The sequence below is a fragment of the Physeter macrocephalus genome, chromosome 15 (assembly GCF_002837175.3).
Source record: "Physeter macrocephalus isolate SW-GA chromosome 15, ASM283717v5, whole genome shotgun sequence".
NCBI classification, from domain to species: domain Eukaryota; kingdom Metazoa; phylum Chordata; class Mammalia; order Artiodactyla; family Physeteridae; genus Physeter; species Physeter macrocephalus.
In genome coordinates, this window is record NC_041228.1 from 38,875,343 (window position 1) to 38,900,730 (window position 25,388).

General features: G+C 44.5%; 1 protein-coding gene and 1 long non-coding RNA gene across 7 annotated transcripts in view; one reads left to right on the forward strand and one right to left on the reverse strand.

Moving 5' to 3' along the window:
* LOC114487878 (uncharacterized) overlaps positions 1-9,103 on the reverse strand; it is a 66,213-nt gene extending 57,110 nt beyond the window's left edge. For all 3 annotated transcript variants that reach the window (XR_003683394.1, XR_003683393.2, XR_003683395.1), the window contains exon 1: positions 9,033-9,103. This is a non-coding gene — a long non-coding RNA (uncharacterized lncRNA). The remainder of the gene's footprint in view (positions 1-9,032) is intronic.
* Positions 9,104-9,425: 322 nt separating this feature from the next.
* TSPYL5 (TSPY like 5) overlaps positions 9,426-25,388 on the forward strand; it is a 112,756-nt gene continuing 96,793 nt past the window's right edge. For 2 of the 4 annotated variants that reach the window (XM_028500485.2, XM_055091015.1), the window contains exon 1: positions 9,426-11,724. In XM_028500485.2, the coding sequence (XP_028356286.1) occupies positions 9,526-10,773 (1,248 nt within the window). In that variant the 5' untranslated portion in view covers positions 9,426-9,525 and the 3' untranslated portion in view covers positions 10,774-11,724. Of the gene's footprint in view, positions 11,725-12,994; positions 13,868-25,388 lie in introns of those variants that run through there. The other 2 variants (XM_007122780.4, XM_028500486.2) reach the window with 2 other exon arrangements.

A 25,388-nucleotide genomic window follows, 5' to 3' on the forward strand; every position in this document is an offset into this window, starting at 1 on the left:
TTATACGGGTATTGATTAAGAAGGGGAGGAGGGGCTTCCCTGGTGGCGCAGTGGTTGCGCGTCCGCCTGCCGATGCAGGGGAACCGGGTTCGCGCCCCGGTCTGGGAGGATCCCACGTGCTGCGGAGCGGCTGGGCCCGTGAGCCATGGCCAATGCACCTGCGCGTCCGGAGCCTGTGCTCCGCAAAGGGGAGAGGCCGCAACAGAGGGAGGCCCGTATACCACAAAAAAAAAAAAAAAAAAAAAAGATGTTAAAAAAAAATAGAATTTGATTGATGGACAAAAACATCCAGCAGAAGCAAATGCATGCAACTTATAAATGAAAGATACATCCCAAAAAAAAAAAAAAAAAAAAGAAGGGGAGGAAAAAAACAACAGAGAGGCAGCGTTAGTCACTCAAATCTACCACTGTGTCAGAATTGCATTAGTTGTTCAGTAGAGCTGTCCAGATGTGGCTGCTGGGGGCAGAGAGCAGTATGGATGTGTCCCTGAGCTGATCTTGCATAGCCTTCATATTGCAGCGAGATGAAAATAGCTTTGGAGTCTAAGTTACACATGTTAAGAAATCGGAGGTAGCACAGAGTCTTAACGTATGAAAAAATAAAACCAATTAAAAATAATGATCATCATCTTTGCAGTTTAAAATGAAAAAGGATAAAAATCTTGACAAAAATATAATCCCTCACTTGGGCTCACCTTGAGTAAAGCTGTCTCTCAGTTGCCACCAATTCCTCACTTGCCCTAACAACGTAAGGTGGAGTCCAGCTTGATCATATTACCTCTCTTTACGTTCATAGGCTTTTCTCGAGGGACAACCACAAAAACTGCTCTTCTTGGGAGGAATTCAAATAATTTCCAGACATTCCTTCATGATTTCACGTAAAAACTGAGTTTTTTTTTTTTTTCTTTTAAAAAAACAAGGATGTAGAACCGCGGTAGCAAATTAGAGCCTACAAGCAGAACTGTCTTGTTTGGCTCTCACAGGATTTTTAAAGTGAGAAATTTCACATAAAAATAGATTTCTCCATGGCTACAATCAGCTGGAGTGGAGTGGCAATTGCCAGCCTGAGATGGGGCATGACTCCCTCTTTAACTCCCTAAAGGCTTGCACTGGGCCTGCTTCACTCACCTATGCCACGTGCCTGGTCCTGTACCTGAACCCTGACCCCAACCGACACCTCTGACACTGTGGAGACACTGAGGTACAAAGTCACTCTGAGAGGGAAACATGGCTTAATTTCACAGGGACTCGGCTTAGTCTGCGTGTGGATGGGGGAGGACCTGGAGCAGGAAAATAGTTTTTGAAGCAGCTGGAATGGTTTCTCTAAACACATCAGTATACGGGGGAAGGAAAGAAAAGAAAGTGAGGGGAGACAGAAAACAAGATGAAGGAATGCGAGAGGAGGGCATGGCTCTCAGGAAAGGTCTGGACCCATCTGGTAGCAAGGAGCAGGATGAAATTCACCAGCCCGCTCTTCATGTGATGCCGTATCCAGGCTCCAGGCACACTGTCAGCCGAGGGGGCCACGCTGCAGAGGCTGCCTTCAAGACACACACACGCAGCTTCTCCTCGAAATTCTACAAACTGCCTCCTTAGATTAAGCCTTCCAGCTCTGGACCTGAACCACCATGGAACTGCATTTACAACATGGCTCTTTGTCTGGCTGCTCACCAGCCTATAAGGCGGTGCTACAGGTACCACGGTGCTGGACTCAGTGTCAGGATACTACTGGGACTTGAATCCTGATCTTCCTCTCTGGATTCAGCATTGAGGATCAATGTATTTTCTCTGAGAACCTGTTTTTTTTGTTGTTTGTTTTTTCATATTACAAACATCATGAACGTTACACCACATCTGATTTCTCTCTTTGCACTGGTAGGTGAAAGGTCAGAATCAAATCTGTGCCCAGCTTCTAGCGAGTGTAGGAGACACAACGGATTGGGACACATTTGGGGACAGGTGACCCTCCATTATCTGCAGGTTCTGCATCTGTGGATTCAACCAACCTCAGATGGAAAGTATTAAAAGAAATTCCAGAAAGTTTCAAAAGCAAACTTGAATTTGTTGCACAGCAGCAACTATTTACATAGCATTTACTTGTATTAGATATTATAAGTAATCTGGAGATGATATAAAGTATATGGGAGGACATGCCTAGGTTTTATGCAAATACTACACCATTTTATGTAAGGGACCGACCCAAGCTTCTCTGGATTTTCTTGTTCAAGGTGACATCACGAAACCAATCCCCCATGATACTGAGGGGTGACTGTATTTCACTGTTTTTTTTCTTAATTTTCGAGTTCTTTATTTTCTTTTACTCTTTTTCTTGACTATTAATTTTGAGTGCTTTTTAAAATGTCTTATTGCCGTCAGATATTACACAAACACAGACTGAATAACCGAAGCAGGCATTCCAGAAGACAAGGATTATCTTCAGTTAAATTAGTCCAGGTAAAAGGAAATGGAACAATGAAACCTCATGCTTACGGGTGCTAGTTGGTTGCAACATATGATAGAACATTTTAACTGCAGAATGCTTGCCTATTAATTTAAAATTCAATTTAATATTCTTTGTTCATTTTCCCCATGTCTTTGATGAAAATTCCTAGCCTCATGAAAACTGATGTCTTGTTTGAAAAGGGGGGGGGGTCTTCTCACCCCTATAGCTACCTGGCTGGTGTGTGAGATGTGCTGGGTGATATAAGAGGATTCACTTCCCCACCCCCATCCTAAGACCCCAACTCCCTGCAGGTACTGGTCATCCTCCATGAAGATCCTGGCCTTCCTCAATCTCAGGACCCTGCGTAACCCATGCGGGATCTTAGATTATATGAAATGAGGGTGACTCCAGTTTCTGTTTTCCATGTTGTCCTTTCTTAATGACTTTTTTTCCTGGGATATCCCAAGATTCATATCCAAGTCCTGTTGAGATCTTTTCTTCCCAATTAATCTTCCAAGTGAAAATCTACCAACTTTACTTCTTTCTGTAGAATATTTCTGTACTATTAATGTGTTGTTGGGAAAAAAAGAGAAGGCACAAGGATGTTAAGAGTGCGTGTGTGTACATGTTGGTGGGAATGTAAATTGTAAGTGCAGCCACTATGGAGAACAGTATGGAGGTTCCTTAAAAAAACTAAAAATAGAGCTGCCCACTCCTGGACAGATATCCGGCAAAGATGAAAACTCTAATTTGAAAAGATACATGCACCCCAATGTTCACAGCAGCACTATTTATAATAGTCAAGACATGGAAACAACCTAAATGTCCATCGACAGATTAATGGATAAAGAAGATGTGGTATATACATACAAGAGAATATTACTCAGCCATAAAAGAGAATGAAATAATGCCATTCGCAGCAACGTGGATGGACCATGAGATTATCATACTAAGTGAAGTAAGTCAGACAGAGGAAGACAAATAGCCTATGATATCACTTATATGTGGAATCTAAAAAAATGAAACAAATGAGCTTATTTACAAAACAGAATGGTTACCAAAGGGATAGTGGGAGGGAGAGATAAATTAGGAGTTTGGGATTAACAGATACACACCACTATGTATAAGATAGAGAAACAACAAGGACCTATTGTATAGCACAGGGAACTATATTCAATATCTCATAATAACCTATAATAGAAAAGAATCTGAAAAAGAACATACATATATACACACATAAACATTGTAAATCAACTATACTTCAATAAAATAGTGTGTGTGTAAATATAGGAAAGGGAGCAATAAAGATAATAAACTTATGGGTATAATATGAACAAAACATCCCTGAGTGTCATGAAAAGAGATGGTAGGGAAGAGAGAGACCTTGCACCTACTGTTCTCTGCAGTAGACAACACGTGGAGGCACTGACTGAGGACAGCTTGTTTTTGTTTTGGAAATTGATGAGGGCTGTGTGGAAATTGGGGGATGACTGTGTGGTAATTCAGGGAAGGCACTGTGCAGCTTACATAGAAGGCAAGATCGGCCTTTGTAAATCATAAAGCTTCTGATCTGGTTGGAGACAAAGACTTGCATATGTAACCCAACTAGAGGTGGAATTCAAGTGTATGATAAATTACTAAGTTACATATTAAAAGTAATAACTGCAGTAAATGGGGTGCACCCATGGTTCTAAGTTCAACACATAACCAGTCAATGGAAGACTTTCTTGGACAGCACTTACTTTTGCTTTAGGGTCCCTCCCGAAAGTGTAGTGAAAATGTTCACATTTGGTGCTTGGAGTTTCATAATTTTTTGATTTTTGCAATCATAACCATGTTTTATGAGGCTTCTTTTTAATACCCTCTGTTATTTTCAAAAATTATCAATGTCATTTATCTTCTAAAGAGTTTTGAAGTCACCCGTCCCTTCAGTTTCTTTGCCTTTGGTATTGCATGGCTTAAACCCATTAGATATTGGGTCTGGTCTAGGTAATGTTACTGTAATGAGCATGAATTTTCATAGTTGCAGCAATTTATAAAGTTCAGATGAACTTAAACATGGCAATTCGAGTAACTAGGTAACTTAACACTTAGAACACTTAAAATTCAAAGAACTTCCTTTGGCAATACTTATCCTTGTGACGGAATGAAACCCTCTAAGAGGATTTCTTGTCTGAGTTCCAGTTTTCAAGTTGGGAACTAGTCCTCCCTACTCTCAGATCTCTATCTTTCCAGGGAGGATGGTCTCTACTAGCTCCCTAAGAGTTCTGACCCCTGGAGGGGTAACTGTGAGAATTCCTTTCTCAAGATCCTGCACCAACAATGCACTCTCTCAATTTTCCCTAAGCTCTTCAACCCCAGCTCAGGAAAGGTTTTAGTCTCCTCTTTGTGTGATGGAGATTTGGCTTGTATATCATCACATGTTTTTCTTCCTTTATGGTTTATATTAGAAACTCTATGCTCTTAATGCTCCCAGGTTTGCTCTTGCAGAGCTAAATTTTTTTTTTTTTCTCTTTCAGTGCTACTGTATCTTCCCCTCTCAAGAACCTATTTTGAAATTCAAAGTGAAGCATCTGAGTTGATAAACTCTCCTCTTGCTGGGTTCTTCGGTGTTTTCCCTTTTCTAGAACAAAAGCCTTAGCCTAAAGATCTAATTTTTATGGTGAAAATGTTGTAGGGTAAAAAGAAAATGCCAGGAAGGAAGAATACACCTGTCAATATTTTAAAATATTTTACAGCTACTTCTATGACACGAACTGAATAACTTAGGTGTTGTAAAATTTTGGTCTTTGGCGGCGAGTGAGAACTGGGAAGAAGCTAGGCACATTATTCAAGATGTTAAGTTCAAATCGTTTTTGAAATTTACCACAAAGAGGCAGATTTTTCTCTCCCTCCTTTGGCTTTGAGAAATATTCCCTATGTTTTCTGTGATCTACCTAGAATTTTGAAGAACTCCTTTTCTATGATCCTCCAAATCTGGGAGGGTTAGTTGGCAAAATGTCTTATAGTAAGCAATACTCACTGTTTGATCTAACAGACTCAAACTATCTCCTTGGGGGATAAGAAAACCTTTGTGGCTAAAAAATGTCATCTGGGATCTTAAAGCCCTTCGGCAGGGAGACGGTGGGGAATGTTGTTCTCTTGGCTGCGCCATAGGTTGGATGACTGGAATGTCTTTTCCCAGCCTGTTAATTTCTATGATTGGAGGAAATCAGACCTTAAAAGGAATGGAGGAAGTACAATTTTCAGAGAACAAAAGTGACGACTAGTTATTCTAATATTTTGAAAAGCGTTTTAAATAAATATTTGCTAATGATCAACTATTTAAAAGAATCAATTAAATGCTTACATTACCGTGGATTTAATGCCTAATTTTTGGGAAAAGGTCAAAATGCTTCCAGATTTCTGAGTTCATGAGAGTAAATTTGTATTTCCTTCATAATAGTCATAGAATGCTTATGACAAATGCAGTGCAAATGAAGATGCTTTATTCTCAACCTGGACTGTTGAAATGAAACTCACTTCTGTTTAGTATCATCATGCCACATATACACCCCACAGAAAATGATTCATGACTGATTGATATATATAGGTATTAGTTTATCTATATATGAATGTGTATGTACATGTGTGTGTATGTATAATTATATTAAATATATATATATAATTTTTGAAAATTGAAAGGTATTTTTACCCACTAGAGAGAGTCTGATATTTCAATCTATCAAACCATAATTTTACATCATGGAGTAGTGGTTAAGAGCATGCGTGCAGGAGTTCGACTGCCTGGCTAAAACCATTTATTAGCTGTGTGACCTTGGGCAAGGTACAGAACCTTTTTGTACAGCAGTAACCTCATCTCTTAAGATGGGAGAAATAACTGCACCTGTCCCATGGCATGGTTGTAGGGATTCAGTGAATTAGAACATGGTACTGTATAAAGTACAAAATAAATGTGAACTTTTGTTATAATTACTAGTATGTGCAAGGGCCATGCTAGGTGCTTTGAGGGATAAAAGAAAGAGACACAGTCTCTACCTTTATACAGTTTACTATCTAACTGGGAACCCAAGATATAGTCTCATATAAATTAAATATCAATACCTCGGAAGAAAACCAACAGTTCAGTTCAGTAGCACAGGCCAGCTCCTCAAGGAGAAGAGGAGTATCTTTATATAAGGTGTTAGTCTCACATTTGTTTCCCTTTACCTGATGCTTATCTCTTTGACATGATGAAAACAGGCTCAAGCAGATGTACAATAAACATTGTTTGTAGCGGCCAGCCTACGTTAATCCTGTAGTGGTTTAGTCATGGGTGAGCGTTACATGACGCAGATGCTGATGCTGGATTAAGGCTCTTGACAACAGAGGTTGGTCCAACTGTTAGTGCTCTGAGAAGTGGGCCAATCTATCAATTTCTGCAGTTTACAGAGGGATAGTGGCTGCTTCAGCTAATTTTTTTCCCCCTGATATTACAGAGAATTCCAGACTGTGGTTATCTGGTTTAAGAGGTAATTCTGTACAAGGACTGGCACAAAAACTGCATGTCTGATTGATAAATGAATATATTACAGTTAACAACTTCTCTGTAAGATCAAAGACAGGGCTGCTTACTGTGGTCTGGAGTTATCATGGAAGGCCTTGGGAAGAAGTGATTATGAAAGGGCCCTCAAAACGAGTTTAAGGTAACCCTTGGCTTAATCCCTTTTAAGTCAAATATGAATTCCCCTAATTTAATTTTTAAATGTGTCACTCTAGATTTTTTACCTAAGATTGTCCCTGAGTGGTGCCCATATCCAAAGATGCGTTTTTAGCTAAATTATGAGTTTAATAGGTTTCCATGCATTGATTTGAGTATACAACCTTCGTCTATAAAATTGCTTCTGTGGGGAAAAGAGGGGTATTCTGATTTCAGACAATCAATTTATAAACTCATTTAAAAAAATTCTCCTTTGATTGGTTCTTTCACTTATTTAGTGCTTTTCATGTATCAGACACTGTTGTAGTCACAAGTGAACAAAACAAAGATCCCTGCCCTCACGGAGCTGACATTCTAGCGAGGAGCGACAGTTAAATAATAAACATAATAAATAATTGGTAGCATGTTAGAAGGTGACAAGTGCTAAGGAATAAAAAAAGTTAGCGCAGAGTTAGAAGGATGGAGCTCGGTGTCAATTTTAAATAGGATGGTCATTGAGAAGGTTACATTTGAGCAAAGTGTGAAGGAAGCCAGCCAAGGTGGTAAACCATATCTGGGGGAAGAGCATTTAAGGCAGAAGGAAGAGCCAGTGCAAAGACCCTGAGGCAGAAGCCTACCTAGAATTTTGAAGAACAGTAAGTAGGCAAGTGTAGTTGGAAGGGGGTGGGAGAAACAAGAGGATGAGGTCAGAGAGGTAAGCTGGGTAGTGGCAGGGAGGGAACTTGGCAGATCACGGAGAGCCTTGCAAGCTATTGTAGAGCCTTTGGGAAAGTTAGCAGAGTCGTTTGTATCAGGCTGGTTTAAAGTAAGGCCCAACTGTATCAAACAATTCCTCTTTTTCCTTGTCTCCTATACTTCAATTTTAATGTGGATACAAACCAACTGAGATCTTGTTAAAAGTCAAATTCTGATTTAGCTGGTCCGGGGTAGGGCCTGAAATTCTGCATTTTTAACAAGCTTCCAGGTGATGCCAGACTGCCGGTCCACAACCACACGAGAGTAATGAAAGTAAAGAGGTATTGAGAACCCAGAGATACTGGGGCTTACCTCTCCATTAGCTGGTTGCAAGGGCCTTCTTGTTCCCTTTGAACTTAAAGAGACAACCCGAAAACTTTCATACTGGTCATAACCTCGTCACCGGCTTCGCTATTTCATGGTCCTTTCACCTGGCTAGTAAAAGCATGGTCCAGGCCTCTCTTGTGAACACGAAATAGGTTGTCTGGCTGTTTCTTTGCAGTCTCTAAGAAGTTTCTAGGGCCCCCTCACTGCCACTATGGAGGGTCTGCTTCTGAACTTTAACCTGGGAAGCCCTGCTCCACTCCTTCAATGATAATTAAATAATTCTCTGACCACATTCCCATCTTACTCCAGTTATAGGAATTCTGACTTGTATCCTTCACTCCTGGCCCTATACCTTGATTGATAGCCCAGCTCTGTAAATTAGGCCTGAGGCAGCTAGAGGACTCAGGTCACGGTCCCAGGATGAAGAGGTGCTCGGCTGATGCTGGTTTAACAGGCAAGGCTGGCCTTCTTAAGCGCTAACGCAGTAATTTACAGCTGAGCAGGTCTGGAAGGATTAGACACTTGTGAATATCAAATAAAGGTTATGAGTCAGAATTGGGTTAGAATTGTGCTTCCATGCCTTATTGCGTTATCTCAGGAATGTTCCTCGGCATCTCTGAGCCACAGTTTTCTCATCTGGAAAATGAGAATGATAACAATACCTCCTTCACATATTGAGAAAATGCATATAAAGCACATACTAAAGTGCCTGACACATAGTGATACTCATGAAATAGTAGTTGCTTTTTTTTTTTTTTTTTTAAGTAGTTACTACTGACATCCCACCACGTATCACATCGCTTTGTGGCCTGGCATTACGGTACCTACCTTTAAAGTCCCTGGAGTTAAGGTACCCGGGCAAATCCCTCAGCAAAGGTTTTCAAAGATGAGACACAGAGACCAGGAGCAGTTTCATCATGATAGATGTCACAGAAGATAATTGAAGGAACTTTAGATATTTAGCTTAGAAAGTATATGATAGGGGAACTGACATGATGGCTGTCTTGAGGGTGTCTTGTATAAGAGGACCCCGAGGGCACAACTGAGACCAACGGGAAGAAACTAAACGAAAGCACCGCCCTCTCTAACAGTGAAAGCGAGTTGGGGTGACATAGGGGTGGGGGCGTCTGTGAGGGTCGGCTGGTGCGCAGCTGCGGCAGTGGAGCCAATCACCGGGCGCATCCAGTCCTCGCGCTACGGTACAGTCGTGCAGTCGTGACGTCGGCGGTTGCCATGGAGAGGCCCTCTCGGTAGGGACAGCGAGCTAGCGCCAGGGGCCGCAGGGCCGGAGCGTGCCTTTGAAGTTGAGTCAGCTACCATCATGAGCGGCCGAAGTAGGGGTAGAAAGTCCTCCCGCGCCAAAAGCCGTGGCAAAGGCCGCGCCAAAGGCCGAGTCCGCGCTACTCCTGACGACGCCCCACGCGACCCGGACGCTCCACAGTGCCAGAGGCTCGGGGAGGAGATCAAGGCGGCACAGGTGCAGGCTGGCGCGGGTTGGGGTGGCCTGGAAACCGCTGCGCCCGTGCTGCCCCGCCGGCCCGGGGAAGAGGGTGCCTGCCGGCTCCCCCTGGACTGTGGCCTCGCGCTCCGGGCCCGGGCTTCGGGGGATCGCGGGCAGGCCGCACCCAGGCCCGGCCCGGGGAAGGCCACAAACCTCTCGGAGCGCCTGGTGGCAGACACTGTCTTCGTGGGAACCGTGGGGACCGTGGGAAGGCCGAAAAATGTCCCCCGCGTTGGAAATCGGCGCTGCCCTGCTGGGAAGAAGGCCCCAGTTACCTGTAGCGCAGTGGGGAGGGGGTCTCCGGCCGTAGCTGTTGGGAAACCGAAGAAAGGGACCACTGGGGAGTCTGCCTCCGTTTCAGTGGTAGAGGAAAAGAAGGTGGAGATGGATGCAGGGTCAGGGCCTCCGGCAACAGATGGCAGCATGGATACACTGGAGAACGTCCAGCTGAAGCTGGAGACCATGAACGCCCAGGCAGACAGGGCCTACCTGCGACTCTCCCGCAAGTTTGGGCAGTTGCGACTGCACCACTTGGAGCGCAGGAATCTCCTCATCCAGAATATCCCGGGCTTCTGGGGGCAGGCTTTTCAGAACCACCCCCAGCTCTCATCCTTTCTGAACAACCAAGATAAAGAGGTACTCAGCTACTTGAATAGCTTGGAGGTGGAAGAGCTTGGTCTCGCCAGATTGGGCTACAAGATCAAGTTCTACTTTGGGCGCAACCCGTATTTCCAAAATAAGGTGCTCATCAAGGAATATGGGTGTGGTCCTTCCGGTCAGGTGGTGTCTCGTTCTACTCCAATCCAGTGGCTCCCAGGGCACGATCTTCAGTCCCTAAGCCAGGGGAACCCAGACAACACCAGGAGCTTCTTTGGGTGGTTTTCAAACCACAGCTCCATTGAGTCTGACAAGATTGTGGAGATAATCAACGAGGAGTTGTGGCCCAATCCCCTGCAGTACTACCTTATGAGTGAAGGGGCCCGAGCAGAGAAAGGAAAGGAGGGCAGGCCATGTCCAGCAAGGCAGCCAGTGGAGACCCCAGAGCCTGGGGTAAACAAGTCCAATTGATTCGGCACAAGTCTCCTACTACCTCCTGCTGGACCCGTGCCTGGCTGACCACATGTGTTTGGCTGTCTGCCTTCTCTTCATGTTGACCTCTGTGCCCTGTATTCCCTTTGGACTTCAGTTACAAGAATATGGTGTTTATGATCATGTTCTTTTGCCTCCCCATGGCATTCTTGCTTTTTTACGTTAGTGTCACATGTTACGTGATCTCACCCCTACTGTTTATATGTTAAACACACATGATTCAGATGTGTGCTGCCTTTATCTACATTGCCTGGACCCTGTTCTTGGCTCTGGCCTTTCCCACCTGTCTTTAACGTGGACACTCATGAGTCATCCAACAAGAGGACCAGTGCATCCTTAAGCTCTGCTACTTCAGGGCCCATGCCTTGCTGGGCTGGTTCATGTGACCATGCATGCCATCTATGGCAAGCTTTTCTGTTGCCACTGCAAAATGAAGCTTGTGCACATGGTATTGGCCATCAGCCAAAACTGATTGTTCTGTGGCTCTGGGGTCACCAGCCAAGGTGCCATCTACAAGATCTCTGGCTTTGGCCAGGGGCCCATGCTGCCCTCCTGGACACAGATGAGGTTAAGGGCGAGAAGCAGTATGCCGTGTGCTCTGTACCGTCATGCGTCTCTTCCTGCCTCTGGGCCTTTCTCCCGGTGAACCTTCGTCAGGGTCTGCACCATGCCCCGTCACTATTTGGCCACTGAGTTTTGTCCAGGTTGCTCTCAGCCCCAGTTGGCTTCCTGGTCAACAAGGACCTCAAGAACTGCTTGTGGACCCAGGCCCCCTGCCGGTGCATGAGACACACACCTACCCTCCCCAGCCTTCCAGGAACCCTCCTGGCTGCCAGACTGATGGGCGGGCTGGTATGTATGGACATGTGCTCACGGTCATCAAGCTGTGGTTCCAGCTGAGGGTGGGGACTGGACTCACCTATAATCTAGGTATCTTGATTATCAACTCCCCTCATCCCTTCCTCACACATGACCAGAGTGCTATAGTGGGGTTGCTGGGGAAGAGGTATTTCTGATCTGTGGGCCTGTGGCTACTTCATCTCACTCCTCCACGCCTCCTTCCTCACTCTTCCTTCCCTCCCTCTCTTCCTCCTTTCCCTCTCTCCCTTCCCTCCCTCCCTGTCCTGTCTCCCACTCCTCCCTCCCTTCCTTTTTTTTTTTGTTTCAGTGGTACCACATCTCAGAAAGAGAAAACAAAACTGTTGTAAAACCAGGGTTTTCTACAGAGAGGTAGCGAGATAGCTGGGGACTTGCTATACACACGCACACACTGGGCTAGAAGAGGGTCGAGGAAGCCAGAAGGCCAAGTGGGTCTGGGTTTAGACCCTGCTCCCGACTCCTGGGTTCACGCTCTAATTCTGATGTTGAAAATTCTTTTCATGGCTGTGCATCTGCTAGAATGATAATCCCCCAGGCAGCAGGGTTACTCCTGTTCCGACCTTTTCCTCTGTCCCTTAAGACCCAGTTGCCTCCTGCTGTTTCCTCCTCTGTGGTAGCCTCTCTCCCTCTGGAACCTCATTCCCCAGCTTTCCCACCCTTAGCAGTCCTTTGCTGTCTTGGCTTCTACCCTCAAATACCTGTAGAAGTAGGCTTTAGTTTCCAGTATGGGGGATCCCAAGGCTCTCTCCTGGGGCATGGGGATGGGGGTGCGCACAACCTGTTCTGAATCTCCAAGGCTCATTTCCCGTGGGTGTAAAAGCTGATGTGGGCCCTCCCTGCCCAGGCTTACCTGTGCCCTCTTTCCCCCTTATCCCTGAGGGTGGGAAAGTAGGGCTGTGACTACACTTGCCCCCCACCCACTAACTTCCCTTTCCTTACGGAAGACCTTGTTCTGAGTTCCCCAAGGGCTAGGGAGGTCTTGACTCAGAGCTGTCGAGAGGGTGTTTGGGGCAGGGGAGTTGGGGCAAAAACACAGAGTGGGAATGAGTCTGGTGTGGAGCGGGCCTGGAAGAGCAGATAGAAATGGTTTGAGGAGCCTCAGGGAGAACACGCCTGACTCTCAGTGTTGGAGCGGATGGGGAGGGACCTTCCCCAGGGTGGGGACAGGAGAATTAAAGGGCTCTGGGCAAATGCGATGCCTAGGTGAGGGTGTGACCAAAGTTTTGTCCAGTCTCTCTCTCATCATTAGTGGATTTTATAAATCATAGAAACAAACAAAAACAGAATAATGTTACTTTGGATGCTTTCTCTTTTGTTCTAGGTGTGGCCTTGTGTATGTGGAAGATTAATGTATATGCTGCTTATTTTGTCTCTAAGTAAATCTAACCACTTTCCTCATTTTTTGCTTAATGGGAAAATAGAGCTGTACAGGTCTGCTTTTTTTTTTTTTTTGAACTTTTTCTTCTTTATTATGGACATTTTCAGACATGCACAGAAGTGGGGAGGATGGTCTGTGGACCCCGTGTGCCCATCACCTAGCTACATCAGTTATCAATTATGATCAACCTGGTTTCATCTGTGTCTCCCTCTCCCTGCCTGTATTGTTTATCAAAAGTCCAAGATCCTGTGCCAGTTCAACCAGGACTGCTTTGGGAGATTGGGACTCTCTGTTAGTGGTGATAGTGGTGGGGTGCACTGTCATTATCACATCAGGTCTGTTTTTTGCTTTTCGTGTTAACTAATGAAGTTCCAGAGGTGGGCCTTAGAATGAAAGTCTCCGGAATTAACAAGAAGTCTCAAAAAGAGATGAAGGGGATGCTGCCTTTTCCCTGCATCCACAAAAGGAAAGAGAGACTGTTTGTTGATAAAGACTTATCAGTCTTTGATAAGGTGCTTACTTGAGATCTTTCACCAGAACATCAGTCTTTTTTCCTGTGTAAGATGGAGACTTGTGTGACTATTAGAATTATCAGCTTGTCCTGGTCTCATAATATAACTCTGGGCTTGAAAGTATAATTTGGAAATTGTTGCTGTGTTCTGTGATAATAACCTCCCAAAAGTAATCAGTAACTGGTTGTCTTACTTGGTAATTGACACCCTGTTAATAATGCAATTATTTCTTTGTTCTGAAACAGTATAAATAGTTGTAAGCTTGCATGCATGATGGAAAAAATAAAAGCCTGTATCTCTGTTATATTTTTTTATCTTTAAAAAAGAATTGGAAAGTTAAGCAGAGGCTGGGTAGTTGAGGGGATGTATACTATGGCATACGTGAGTGATTCCTAAGCCTCAGGCCCGTGTGTGACTAGCTACAGAACAGCATATAAAATTCTGATTCCCAAGCCCATACCAGAGATTGCGATTCTGTGGTTCTGGGAAGAAGCCAAGCAGTCTTGTTTTTAACAAGCTGTCCAGGTAATTCTAATGGAAATCCAGTGCTTCTCAAATTTTAGAGTACCTCTGAATTTTGTGGGGAATCCTGTTAAAATATGAATTTTGATGCAGTAGTCCAGGGTGGAACCTGAGATTCTGCAGTTCTGACAAACTTGCAGGCGATGCCCGTGCTGGTGCTGGCGGTTTGCGAACTGTACTTTGAGTAACAAAGGAGGTGACCTTCAAGGACCTTGCAAACTAGAATAACAATGCTCAGTCTTGGTTGCATATCAGAATTATCTGGGAAGTGTAAAGAAATATACACGTACTGGCAGAGCTCCTCACAAATACCAACTAAATCAGAATCGAGGAAGGGATGGATCCAGGTGTAGGTATTTTAAAAACACCCCAGATGATTCTGACGTCTAGCCAGAGTTCAGAACTAGGATTTCTGATACTGTTCGTAACAGATTCATAACAAAGACCATTTTCCAGTAATGTGGAGAATCAGCGGCAGACAACCAAATGCCACATAAAGCTGCCCAGCAGAAAATGGCTGGAAAAAATCAGAAGTGGGTTGTTAAATGACAAGAAAATAAAATTGGTTTATAAGATATTGGGCTTGAATCAATACATGTTCAGTGTTCAGGGCACAGTAGGTGCTCAAATGTTGAACGAAAGAATGAATTTAAAACATAGTGTGTTTCCAGATGCCTTAGGGCTAGGCTGGTAATTAAATTTGTGAAGTGGCCCATATTTGTTTCATAAGGATGTATGTATTAATTCGTGAGGGCTTCCATAGCAAAATACCACAGACTGGATGACTTAACAGAAATTTATTTCCGGCTCTGGAGGCTAGAAGTCTTGAGATCGAGGTGTCGGCAGGGTTAGTTTCTTCTGAAGGCCTCTCTCCTGGGCTTGTAGGTGCTTGTCTTCTCTGTGTTTCCACGGCCTTACCTGTGTGTGTGTGTGTGTCTGGGAGCCGTGGGAAGAGGTGGGTGTTGTGTGTAAATCGGGGCAGCTGTTCTGCAGTGCCAGATCGTTTACGTGGGGGCCCGCACGCCTAGTGTCGCTCCATCGTTAAAAAGGAACGGGGGGAATCAGAATCTGTAGAATCTCCCAATTAAACACCCAGAGCCTCACTATTAGTGATAGGTGGAGTGCAAAAGGGTATGGGGGGCAGCCTGTCCTTAGGCGTAAGCGTCCTCTTGAGACCCGTGCAGAGTCCTCTGGGGCTACAAACTGGAGGGGCTCTGCCCAGTTCCTCTCACACACTTGCTTCTTCACAGGTGTGGAGCCTCCACTTCCCAGGCCCCTTTCACACCCCTCCCTTTACTACTTTGCAGAGCCCATCCGATCTGGGGCTCGTCACCGCCCCAGGGGCCCATTCATTCATCATCTCTGTTGTAGACACGAGAGATAAAGTGATGGACAAATACAGCTTTGAACTCTGCCCCCCTTCTGGGTTTCAGCTTCCTCTCAGCTTTTGCTTGGAATTGTCAGTCAATCTTTTTTTTTTTCCCTTTTCCTGCATGGGGCTGGCGAGTGTTTTAGATCCATATGGGGGATCATTCTCTGGCCTCTGGGTCAGACTTCACAAGGCAATTTAGACTTTTAATAACCTGGAGAGTAAGGGCTTCTTGGAGTGATTCTTGGTAAGAGTCCCTTACCCCTTTCTCACCTAGTTTTATTGCAAAAGGCCTTCTGATTTCTTAACTTGTTACTTGCTGGGCTTTTTCGGAATGTAGTGAGTTTCTGCTATGCCATAGGGGAGGAGGGAGAGAACAATAAATGGTCTTGCTACCTGTAGCTTACCGAAAGTCTATCTACTTCTGACTGTCTCTCCTTACACTTTGGGCTTCCCCTTCTGGTCTTCCTGCATTGATTTACTACAAGGGAAGGAGGCACGCTGCCCTGGGGTGGCTTCACCTAGGGAGGGGACTTTACCCCCCTTTGCCCCTCTGAAGATTTTGGAAACTCCTTCTACCCTCTTACCCCTTGAGGTCCTCAGCCTTGGGGAGCCACTGTTAACCGCTGGGTGGGGACATATCCCTCCGGTGCCGAAGCAGTAAAAAAAAAAAAAAAAAAAAGAAAGAAAAACAGGGATACTATCTCCAGTCTGTGGTTTCTATCTCTTTGTCCTTACAGCATCTTCACTTCTGCTTTTGGCATCTTCTCCAACTATATTTCACCCTTTTGGCTCACAACTCACTTCTGCTGATTCACCTTCACCTGAAACTCTGACCTTGTGTTAGTCCTGCTGCTTTACCCCGGATCAGCACCCTCTGGTGAGGTGTCCAAGGCTGGAACCTTGAATTCCTTCCTCCTCTCCCTACCTCCTATCAACCTGGTCCTCAGTTGAGGTTTGACAAATATAAGACGAAATAACTCCCACACATGGCACTTCATGGTTTACAAAGCACATTCACTTTCATTATCTCAGTGATAACAATGATCCCATAAGATGGCTCGGGGAGGTTAAGTGATGACTTGACCAAAATCACAAAGCCAGTAAGCAACAGAGCCAAGGGCTCAAACTCAGGTCTTCTGCTTCCAAACTCCTTCCATACATGCGATGATAAACATGAGGCCAGGGCAGGTATCTGGCACAGGAATCTAGGCACTTCTTTGCGCAGAACCTGTATTTCACCCTTCACACGGTGCATCAGAACCGTCGGCATAGCACATTAGTCACTGCCAGTCAATCAGAGTTGACACGTGAATGTGAACCTTCCTGACCATCCCACACTGCAGCTGCTGTTGGAGCTCAACTAGGGGCAGTGACCTGATGGCCTGGGTGACCTAGACTGTGGCCGAGCCTTCCTTTAACTGCTCTGTCCCAGGGTCAGGATTGGTTATAGACACACACGGCTGCAGATGGAGGCTGAGTGAGGTTTGGGGCTGTAAGTATCAATACTTAAATATGAGTGATTTGAAAAAAAGGTAACAAGAAGTTCTCCCATAACAAGAAGCCGGGTGATAGGAAGTTGCAGGCTTGCTTCAGTAGCACGGGGATATTAGGGCTCTGGGTCCCCCTCTCTGCTTCTCTTCTTTTGGGTTTCCCCTCATGGTTCCCTAGCTCCAAGCACCACATCCTCATCCAGCTGCACTTCAAGGCAGGAAGGAGGCGAAGGGGGTCCTCTCTGTCTTCATCAGGGAAGAAAATCTTTGCTGGTAGTCCCTGGTGGATTTCAGGGGACCTGAGTCAGGTCCCTGGGGCCAGAAATGGGTCACACTCCCACACTCTGCTTCAAGGAAATCTAGCACTTTTCAGCATCTCTCATGGGAGTGGGGTCCTGCCATCAAGGAATAAGAGATCCGAAGTCTAGAATTGCTGGGAGATCTCAGTCACTTGTAGGTTCATCCTTTTTGGGGTGGTGTGGCTGTGCTGGTGACCCGGAACACCACTTAGTACCTGGAGGCACGTGCGTCCGCGCTTTCCCCGGCTCTCCCCGTCACCCCTTCTGACAAGGAAGCTCTACCCGCGCTCCGTGTTTTGTGTCTCACCTCTGTTTATGGTAAATGCTTTTCTGGCCAGCAATGCCTTTTTGGTGCTCCTGTCTCCCACAGCACCTAGCTCAGGGTTCACTCAGCGCTTGGTGTATGTGGTCAGTAAATGCTAGTGGAGTGAATGCGTTAAGCCAATAATCTTTCTAAGGTGTAAATTTGATCCTGTCAATCACCTGTTCAAAGCCTTCAGGAGTAAGGTCCAAAATCCTCAGAAGCTCATGACTGGCCCTTCGTTATCTGACCCTACATTTTTTTCTTTCGAACTTCTTTATTATGAAAATTCACATAAAAGTTGATAGAAAAGTACAGTGATCACCTATATACCTACCATTTAAGTTAGTAATTTTTAACTTTTTGCCATATTTGTTTATTCATGTGTCTGTATGTTTATATTTTGCTGAACCACTTGAAAATAATTTGATGTTTCACCCCTTTTGAGCATGTGTCTCAAAAAAAGTAAGGATAGTCTCCTACACAATCACAAAACCATGATCAGGCTGCAGAAAGTTACACTTCGCGAAAAACGTCTAGTATCCAGTCTGTATTTAGAATTTTCCATTGCTCCCAAGATTATCGTATAGTATTAGTTTTAAAAGCAAGATCTAATAATGTTCAGGCATTGCATTTTGCTGTTTTTCATTCTTTTTAAAACAAGAATAATCCACTCAGTTTTTTTCCCCCATGACGCTGAACTTCTAAGCAAGTTAGGCCAGTTGTCTTACAAGCTGTTCCACATTCTGGATTTGTCTGATTGCTTCTTCCTGGGTGTAATTTAACTTTTTTCTCTGTCTTCTGTACTTCTTGAAAACTGAGGATTTGGATGAAACACCTTTGGCAAGAATACTGCGTAAATGAGGTGTGTACTTAATAAGGCGTCACTTCAGAAGGTACGTGACAGGTTGTCCCGCTATCATGCTGTCAGTTTGATCTCTTAGTTAAGATGGTGATCACTAGATCTTTCCTTTGTAAAGATAGGTTTTCCCCTTCCAATCAGCAGGTAATCGCTGAGACGGTACATGGTCACTGTGAGAATATCCTGGTCTCTTAAATTTTCATCCCAAGGTTTTAGCAGCCATTGATGATATTTGCCCAAATCAGATATTCCTCTGTGGGTTACAAAATAGTGATTTTCTAAATTTAGCATTTCCTTTACACATCTTAGCTGGTATTCTATAAGGAAGACCTTACCCTCATCATCTGGTGATGAACTCTACTTCCTTCTGAAAAGGCAGTATAAATGCTTAACTTGGTTCCCTTTAGTTTTCAGTTTTCAGAATCAGAAGTTGGCATATAATAATCACCTCTAATGCTTTCAAATAAGGACATGTTTTTCTTTATTTTCTCTTTACTGTCACTGTGGACTTGTGGAATTTTATTTATTTAATGTCTTACAGTCAATTACAGTCATCTTTCATTTGGCTACATAACTGACCCACATTTTGCTCCAAACTCACTTTCGGCACACTCCTCTCATCTTTGTCGCTGATCTTCTCCCATTGCCCCGTGTGCCGCGCACCAGCCAGCGTGAACCGCTGTGGGTTCTGTGGACAGCATGGTGCTGCTTCACGCCCTGCACATTTGCACACACCATTTGCTAGGGGGAACACCCTCGTGCACCCTCTCGGGCGCTTAGATACGGCTCAGATATTTTTGTCTGGGCTGTGGTTTTTAATCTTTCAAGGCTGAATTAGCCCCTCCCTTCTCTTTATTTCCACAATATTTTGGTCATACTTTGATTTATAGTACCTAATGGAGTGACTTGTTCTTGTCTGTTTCCCTGTCTGCTCCCACCAGAGACTATGAGATCCTTGAGACCACAGAATAGTAATTAACAGTGTGTCTTCATCATTTTTGCATTCCCATAGCTCAAGGGCTTACACACAGTAGGTGCTCATGAAGTACTGAACAAGTGAGCAAATGAATGGTCCTTAATGATTCATGAAGGCATTGGTGACAAATTACAGAGAGGTTGGAAGTGCCCAGGAGCAGAGACTGGGAATAATTTCAAGTGAAGGAGAAGCATGAACCTAATACAAATGGATTAAAGGATAGTGGGTGAAGGAAGCTATTACCTGCACAAAGCCTCAGGCAAAAAGTGCACTAAATTACTCTCACAGCATACTGGAAATAAAGCAGGAAAATGGAAGCGAGCTGGAAGGCAAGTGAAGAATGTTGGAAATGTACTAGGTGTGCTCTGCTTTAGTAATATTCCACAGCACACAAGTCTATAATAGAAAACAAAAAGCCAAGCCGATGTTATTCTGGTAATGACTTTCCTGGGATCTTTCTCTCTCTTTATACATGAATGTGTATAATAGTCTGAGATCTCCTAGAAGGTCCCTTGAATTCAAATGACTTCAGAAAATTGGGTTAGAACAAAGTCAGTCTCTAAAAGAATGATGTCACTGAAAAGAAGCTGGACAAGAGAGTGGCCTGCAGAATGGAATCCAAGGAGCGTATCTCGGGGAGAGGTGCCTTGAGCTTCAGTATTAAGTAGCATAAATTCTGGGCTTCCCTGGTGGCGCAGTGGTTGAGAGTCCGCCTGCCGATGCAGGGGACGCGGGTTCGTGCCCCGGTCCGGGAAGATCCCACGTGCCGCGGAGCGGCTGGGCCCGTGAGCCATGGCCGCTGAGCCTGCGCGTCCGGAGCCTGTGCTCCGCAACGGGAGAGGCCACGACAGTGAGAGGCCCGCGTACCACAAAAAAAAAAAAAAAAAAAAGTAGCATAAATTCTAAGATTCTAGGACACATATGATCATCAAAGCCCGGTGCTACATCGCCTAGGGCTATGGCACCAGATACCTTATGAGAACATTCAGAACACTTAGTGGGGAGAGAGAAGCGAGACCGGGCTGGCTGTCCCTCAGGAAGTGAGGTTGTAGGGCCCGAGTGTGTCATCATGAGAGCTCTTCATCTTCTGCCCTGAGAACTCATCGTCCTATCAGAGCCACCTCTGGGGCAGCGGGCATTTACTCATCCAACCAACACTGGAGGGACACTAAGCGCCTCCATGGTCACGTGTCATTCTCTCAGCAGGAGGTCTTATCCGACTTCCTGATAAAATGGTGCTTCCACCCGCACTGACATTGCTCACTGCATTCCTTCTTTTCCCTCATAGTACTTATCACAACTCAAGGCTATGATTTTGTCTTTGAGTGTGTTTCTTCCTTTGGACTGTGAGCTTTCAAGGATCTTTGTTCACTGTTGAATTCCAAGTGCATACACATAGGAGGTGTCTGACAAGTAGTTTGGGCTGGTGGACGTGTTAGTCTTGTGAGCTCTGGCCTGTGAAGGTGGCAGGTTGGATGGGCTGTGGTGGGAGGAGCTGTCTCTTCTTAAGTATGCTTTGGGACTTAATTCTGTTTTGCTGAGCACATACCACACGCCAAACACAGTGCTATACCATTTAAACACACCATCACAATTCTATTATTATCTGCATTTTCCAGATGAGATAAAGGAGCCCAAGAAAGTTTGGATAACTGGTTCAACATCATGTAAGTTGTAATGCCTAGAGCTGGGGGTAGAGCCCCTTAACCACTATTCTGCCCTGCCTCTCAGGCTGGGGTTTGCAGGTGAGTTGGTGAGTTAGACTAACATTGTCTCCCGACTTCAGGAGGAAGGGAAGAGGGTGTGTGGTCCCAGGTAGGCTTCCAGCTCTCCAGAGGGTGGCTGTCACTGTGCCTACTCACCAGGGTTGGGAAGTGTGTGTGTGTTTGTGTGTACGTGTGTGGGGGGCCATATCTGGGTGTGTGTCCAGGGAGGGCATGTGTCCTGGGTGTGTCCACGTGTGTGTCCAAAGTCAGCTTTGGAACACGGCCTGCAGACTGCCTGCTGCTTTTCTGCAGGCCCACGGCACCCCGGGGCTGCCCGGCACGCACGCTCACTCAGGATCACTGCCAACCGAGCAGTGGAGTCCACGCTTCAGAGGCTCCCAGCTGTGGAGAGTTTGGGGAACAGACTCTCCTTGCCTGAAGCAGCTCAGAAGAGGGGGCCTCTATTGAGGCCTTGAGCAGATGTTTTACAGGGAAGCTGAGTCGCAGAAGGCGCCAGACTCAACAAAAGGGTGTTGCAGCTATGAAATTTGGGGATTTGTTTGTGTGCAGGCAGCATAGATCGGCCTGCTTGTCATAAGCTGTTCTTTGAGCTGCAGCCTCTCTCCCACACAGGCAGCCGTCCCTATCTCTTCTCTTGTCTTCAAATGAGAAAGACAGTGAGAAATCATTCCTTCTTGACATTTCCATAGGGGTGTGCTTCCCTATGTACAAAAAATTCACTGAATCTTCTACTCCACACAGGGATCACATGGAGGGAAAGGAAGCAAGGCGGTTAGCATTTATTGAGCACCTACTGCGTGCCAGACTGAGTAACTTATGTGCAAATTATTTTTTACCTTCTATAATAGTAAGCTTATGAAATCTGCATTGCTATCTACATTTTACAGTTAATGATGCAACTGAAACTCTGAAAGTTAAAAAACTTGCTCAGGGTTACTCAGCTGGAATTCTGACTGATGAGAGTGTCTTTGGCTCCAAAACAGAGGTTCTCTCCATTGTATCATACGGCCCTTCCTGGAAGAAGAGAGGAGACATAATTACTTCTAATTTTCGAGAGAGTAATATGAATCAGATAGAATGCTTTCAGGTGCAAGTAACAGCAATTCTGACCAAAGAGGTCCAAGAGTAAGGGCAGTTTCTGTTTTTGTAATAAGGAATGTGGAGGCAAGTGATCCCACGCTTGGCTTAGCTGCTCAGTTATTTTATCAAGTCCCCAGACTCTTTCCATCCTCCTAACTAACATCCTTGGCATAGACTCAGCAAGGACTTTTTGTCTTCAAACTTGTCTCATGGTCTCAAGATGGCTGCTTCAGTTCCAAACATCATATTCTCAAAGACAGTGTCTAAAATAGAAAAGTAGCCAAGGGGGCAAACAGGGGCTTCTCCTGTAGAACCGTCTCTCTCTTTTACAGGGGAGGAAGATCTACCCTGAAATCTCTAGTGCACTTTCCTTTAACACCTCATTGATCTCATTGGCCAGACATAAGTCTCATATACATATATATCCCCTCTTAGATCAATTCCTAGGTAAGAGGAATGTTACGGCCATGACTGCCTTAGACCAACCAGGATTAGTTCCCAGGCGCTAGGCACACAGCCTGCAGGGAGGAAGGGAGCATGGCTGTTGGGTGTGCATTTGCCACGTGATACTAAAGCCAAGGGCTCATCAGGCTCTGTGATTGGCATAGCCAGAATGGAATAATTGAGAGGAATGAGGACATTCACTATTTATTCATAGATTTGGACAGCATGCTTGTTTAGTACCCTCTCTGATCTCAGGCATGAGCTAGGCACCCTGGTGTGTTGAAAGAACTGTAGGATATAGACCTGCAACACGCTTTATAATCTAAACGAGGGAGGAGTTAAGTATCAGTGAACAGTTAAATAAAAGCATGAAACAAATATTTAGCAAAAGCCAACATAGGATCGAATTGTCTCTGGGTCAGAGGGCAATTCAGCATATTGTTCTTCAAAGTATTTTGTGATTTCTTTGTTTTACTCGTTACTGGATGGAAGCACTTTATTTTTATCTTATTTTGTTTTGTTTTCTTGTGTGTGTGGTACGCGGGCCTCTCACTGCTGTGGCCTCTCCCGTTGCGGAGCACAGGCTCCGGACGCGCAGGCTCCGCGGCCATGGCTCACAGGCCCAACCGCTCCGCGGCATGTGGGATCTTCCCGGACCGGGGCACGAACCCGCGTCCCCTGCATCGGCAGGCAGACTCGCAACCAGTGCGCCACCAGGGAATCCCTTTATTTTATTTTTAACATCTTTTTTGGAGTATAGTTGCTTCACAATGTTGTGTTAGAATCAGCTATACATATACATATATCCCCATATCCCCTCCCTCTTGCATCTCCCCCCCCCCTCCCTATCCCACCCCTCTAGGTGGTCACAAAACACCGAGCTGGTCTCCCTGTGCTATGCGGCTGCTTCCCACTATCTATTTTACATTTGGTAAGGTATATATGTCAATGCCACACTATCACTTCATCCCAGCTTACCCTTTCCCCTCCCCGTGTCCTCAAGTTCATTCTCTATGTCTGCATCTTTATTCCTGTCCTGCCCATAGGTTCTTCAGAACCATGTTTTTTTTTTTTTTAGATTCCATATACATGTATTAGCATACGGTATTTGTTTTTCTCTTTCTGACTTACTTCACTCTGTGTGACAGACTCCAGATCCATCCACCTCACTACAAATAACTCAATTTCGTTTCTTTTTATGGCTGAGTAATATTCCATTGTATACATGTGCCACGTCTTCTTTATCCATTCATCTGTCGATGGACACTTAGGTTGCTTCCATGTCCTGGCTATTGTAAATGGAGCTGCAATGAACATTGGGGTACATGTGTCTTTTTGAATTATGGTTTTCTCAGGGTATATGCCCAGTAGTGGGATTGCTGGGTTGTATGGTAGTTCTATTTTTAGTTTTTTAAGGAACCTCCATACTGTTCTCCATAGTAGCTGTATCAATTTACATTCCCACCAACAGTGCAAGAGGGTTTCCTTTTCTCCACACCCTCTCCAGCATTTATTGTTTCTAGATTTTTTTGATAATGGCCATTCTTACCGGTGTGAGGTGATACCTCATTGTAGTTTTGATTTGCATTTCTCTAATGATTAGTGATGTTGAGCATCCTTTCATGTGTTTGTTGGCAATCTGTATATCTTCTTTGGAGAAATGTCTATTTAGGTCTTCTGCCCATTTTTGGATTGGGTTGTTTGTTTTTCTGATATTCAGCTGCATGAGCTGCTTGTAAATTTGGGGGATTAATTCTTTGTCAGTTCTTTCATTTGCAAATATTTTCTCCCATCTGGGAGTTGTCTTTTCATCTTCTTTATGGTTTCCTTTTCTGTGCAAAAGCTTTTAAGTTTCATTAGGTACCATTTGTTTATTTTTGTTTTTATTTCCATTTCTCTAGGTGGTGGGTCAAAACGGATCTTGCTGTGATTTATGCCATAGAGTGTTCTGCCTATGTTTTCCTCTAAGAGTTTTATAGTGTCTGGCCTTACATTTAGGTCTTTAACCCATTTTGAGTTTATTTTTGTGTATGGTGTTAAGGAGTGTTCTAATTTCATTCTTTTACATGTAGCTGTCCAGTTTTCCCAGCACCACTTATTGAAGAGGATGACTTGTCTCCATTGTATATTCTTACCCTTTTATCAAAGAAAAGGTGACCATATGTACGTGGGTTTATCTCTGGGCTTTCTATCATGTTCCACTGATCTATATTTCTCCTTTTGTGTCAGTACCATACCGTCTTGATTACTGTAGCTTTGTAGTATAGTCTGAAGTCAGGGAGCCTGATTCCTCCAGCTCCGTTTTTCTTTCTTAAGATTGCTTTGGCTATTCGGGGTCTTTTGTGTTTCCATACAAATTGTGAAATTTTTTGTTCTAGTTCTGTAAAAAATGCCATTGGTAGTTGGATAGGGATTGCACTGAATCCTTCTCTGATTGCTGTGGCTAAAACTTCCAAAACTATGTTGAATAATAGTGATGAGAGTGGACAACCTAGTCTTGTTCCTGATCTTAGCGGAAATGGTTTCAGTTTTTCACCATTCAGAATGATGTTGGCTGTGGGTTTGTCATATATGGCCTTTACTATTTTGAGGTAAGTTCCCTCTATGCCTACTTTCTAGAGCGTTTTTTCATAAATGGGTGTTGAATTTTGTAGAAAGCTCTTTCTGAATCTACTGAGATTATCATATGGTTTTTATCCTTCAATTTGTTAATATGGTGTATCACATTGATTGATTTGCATATATTGAAGAA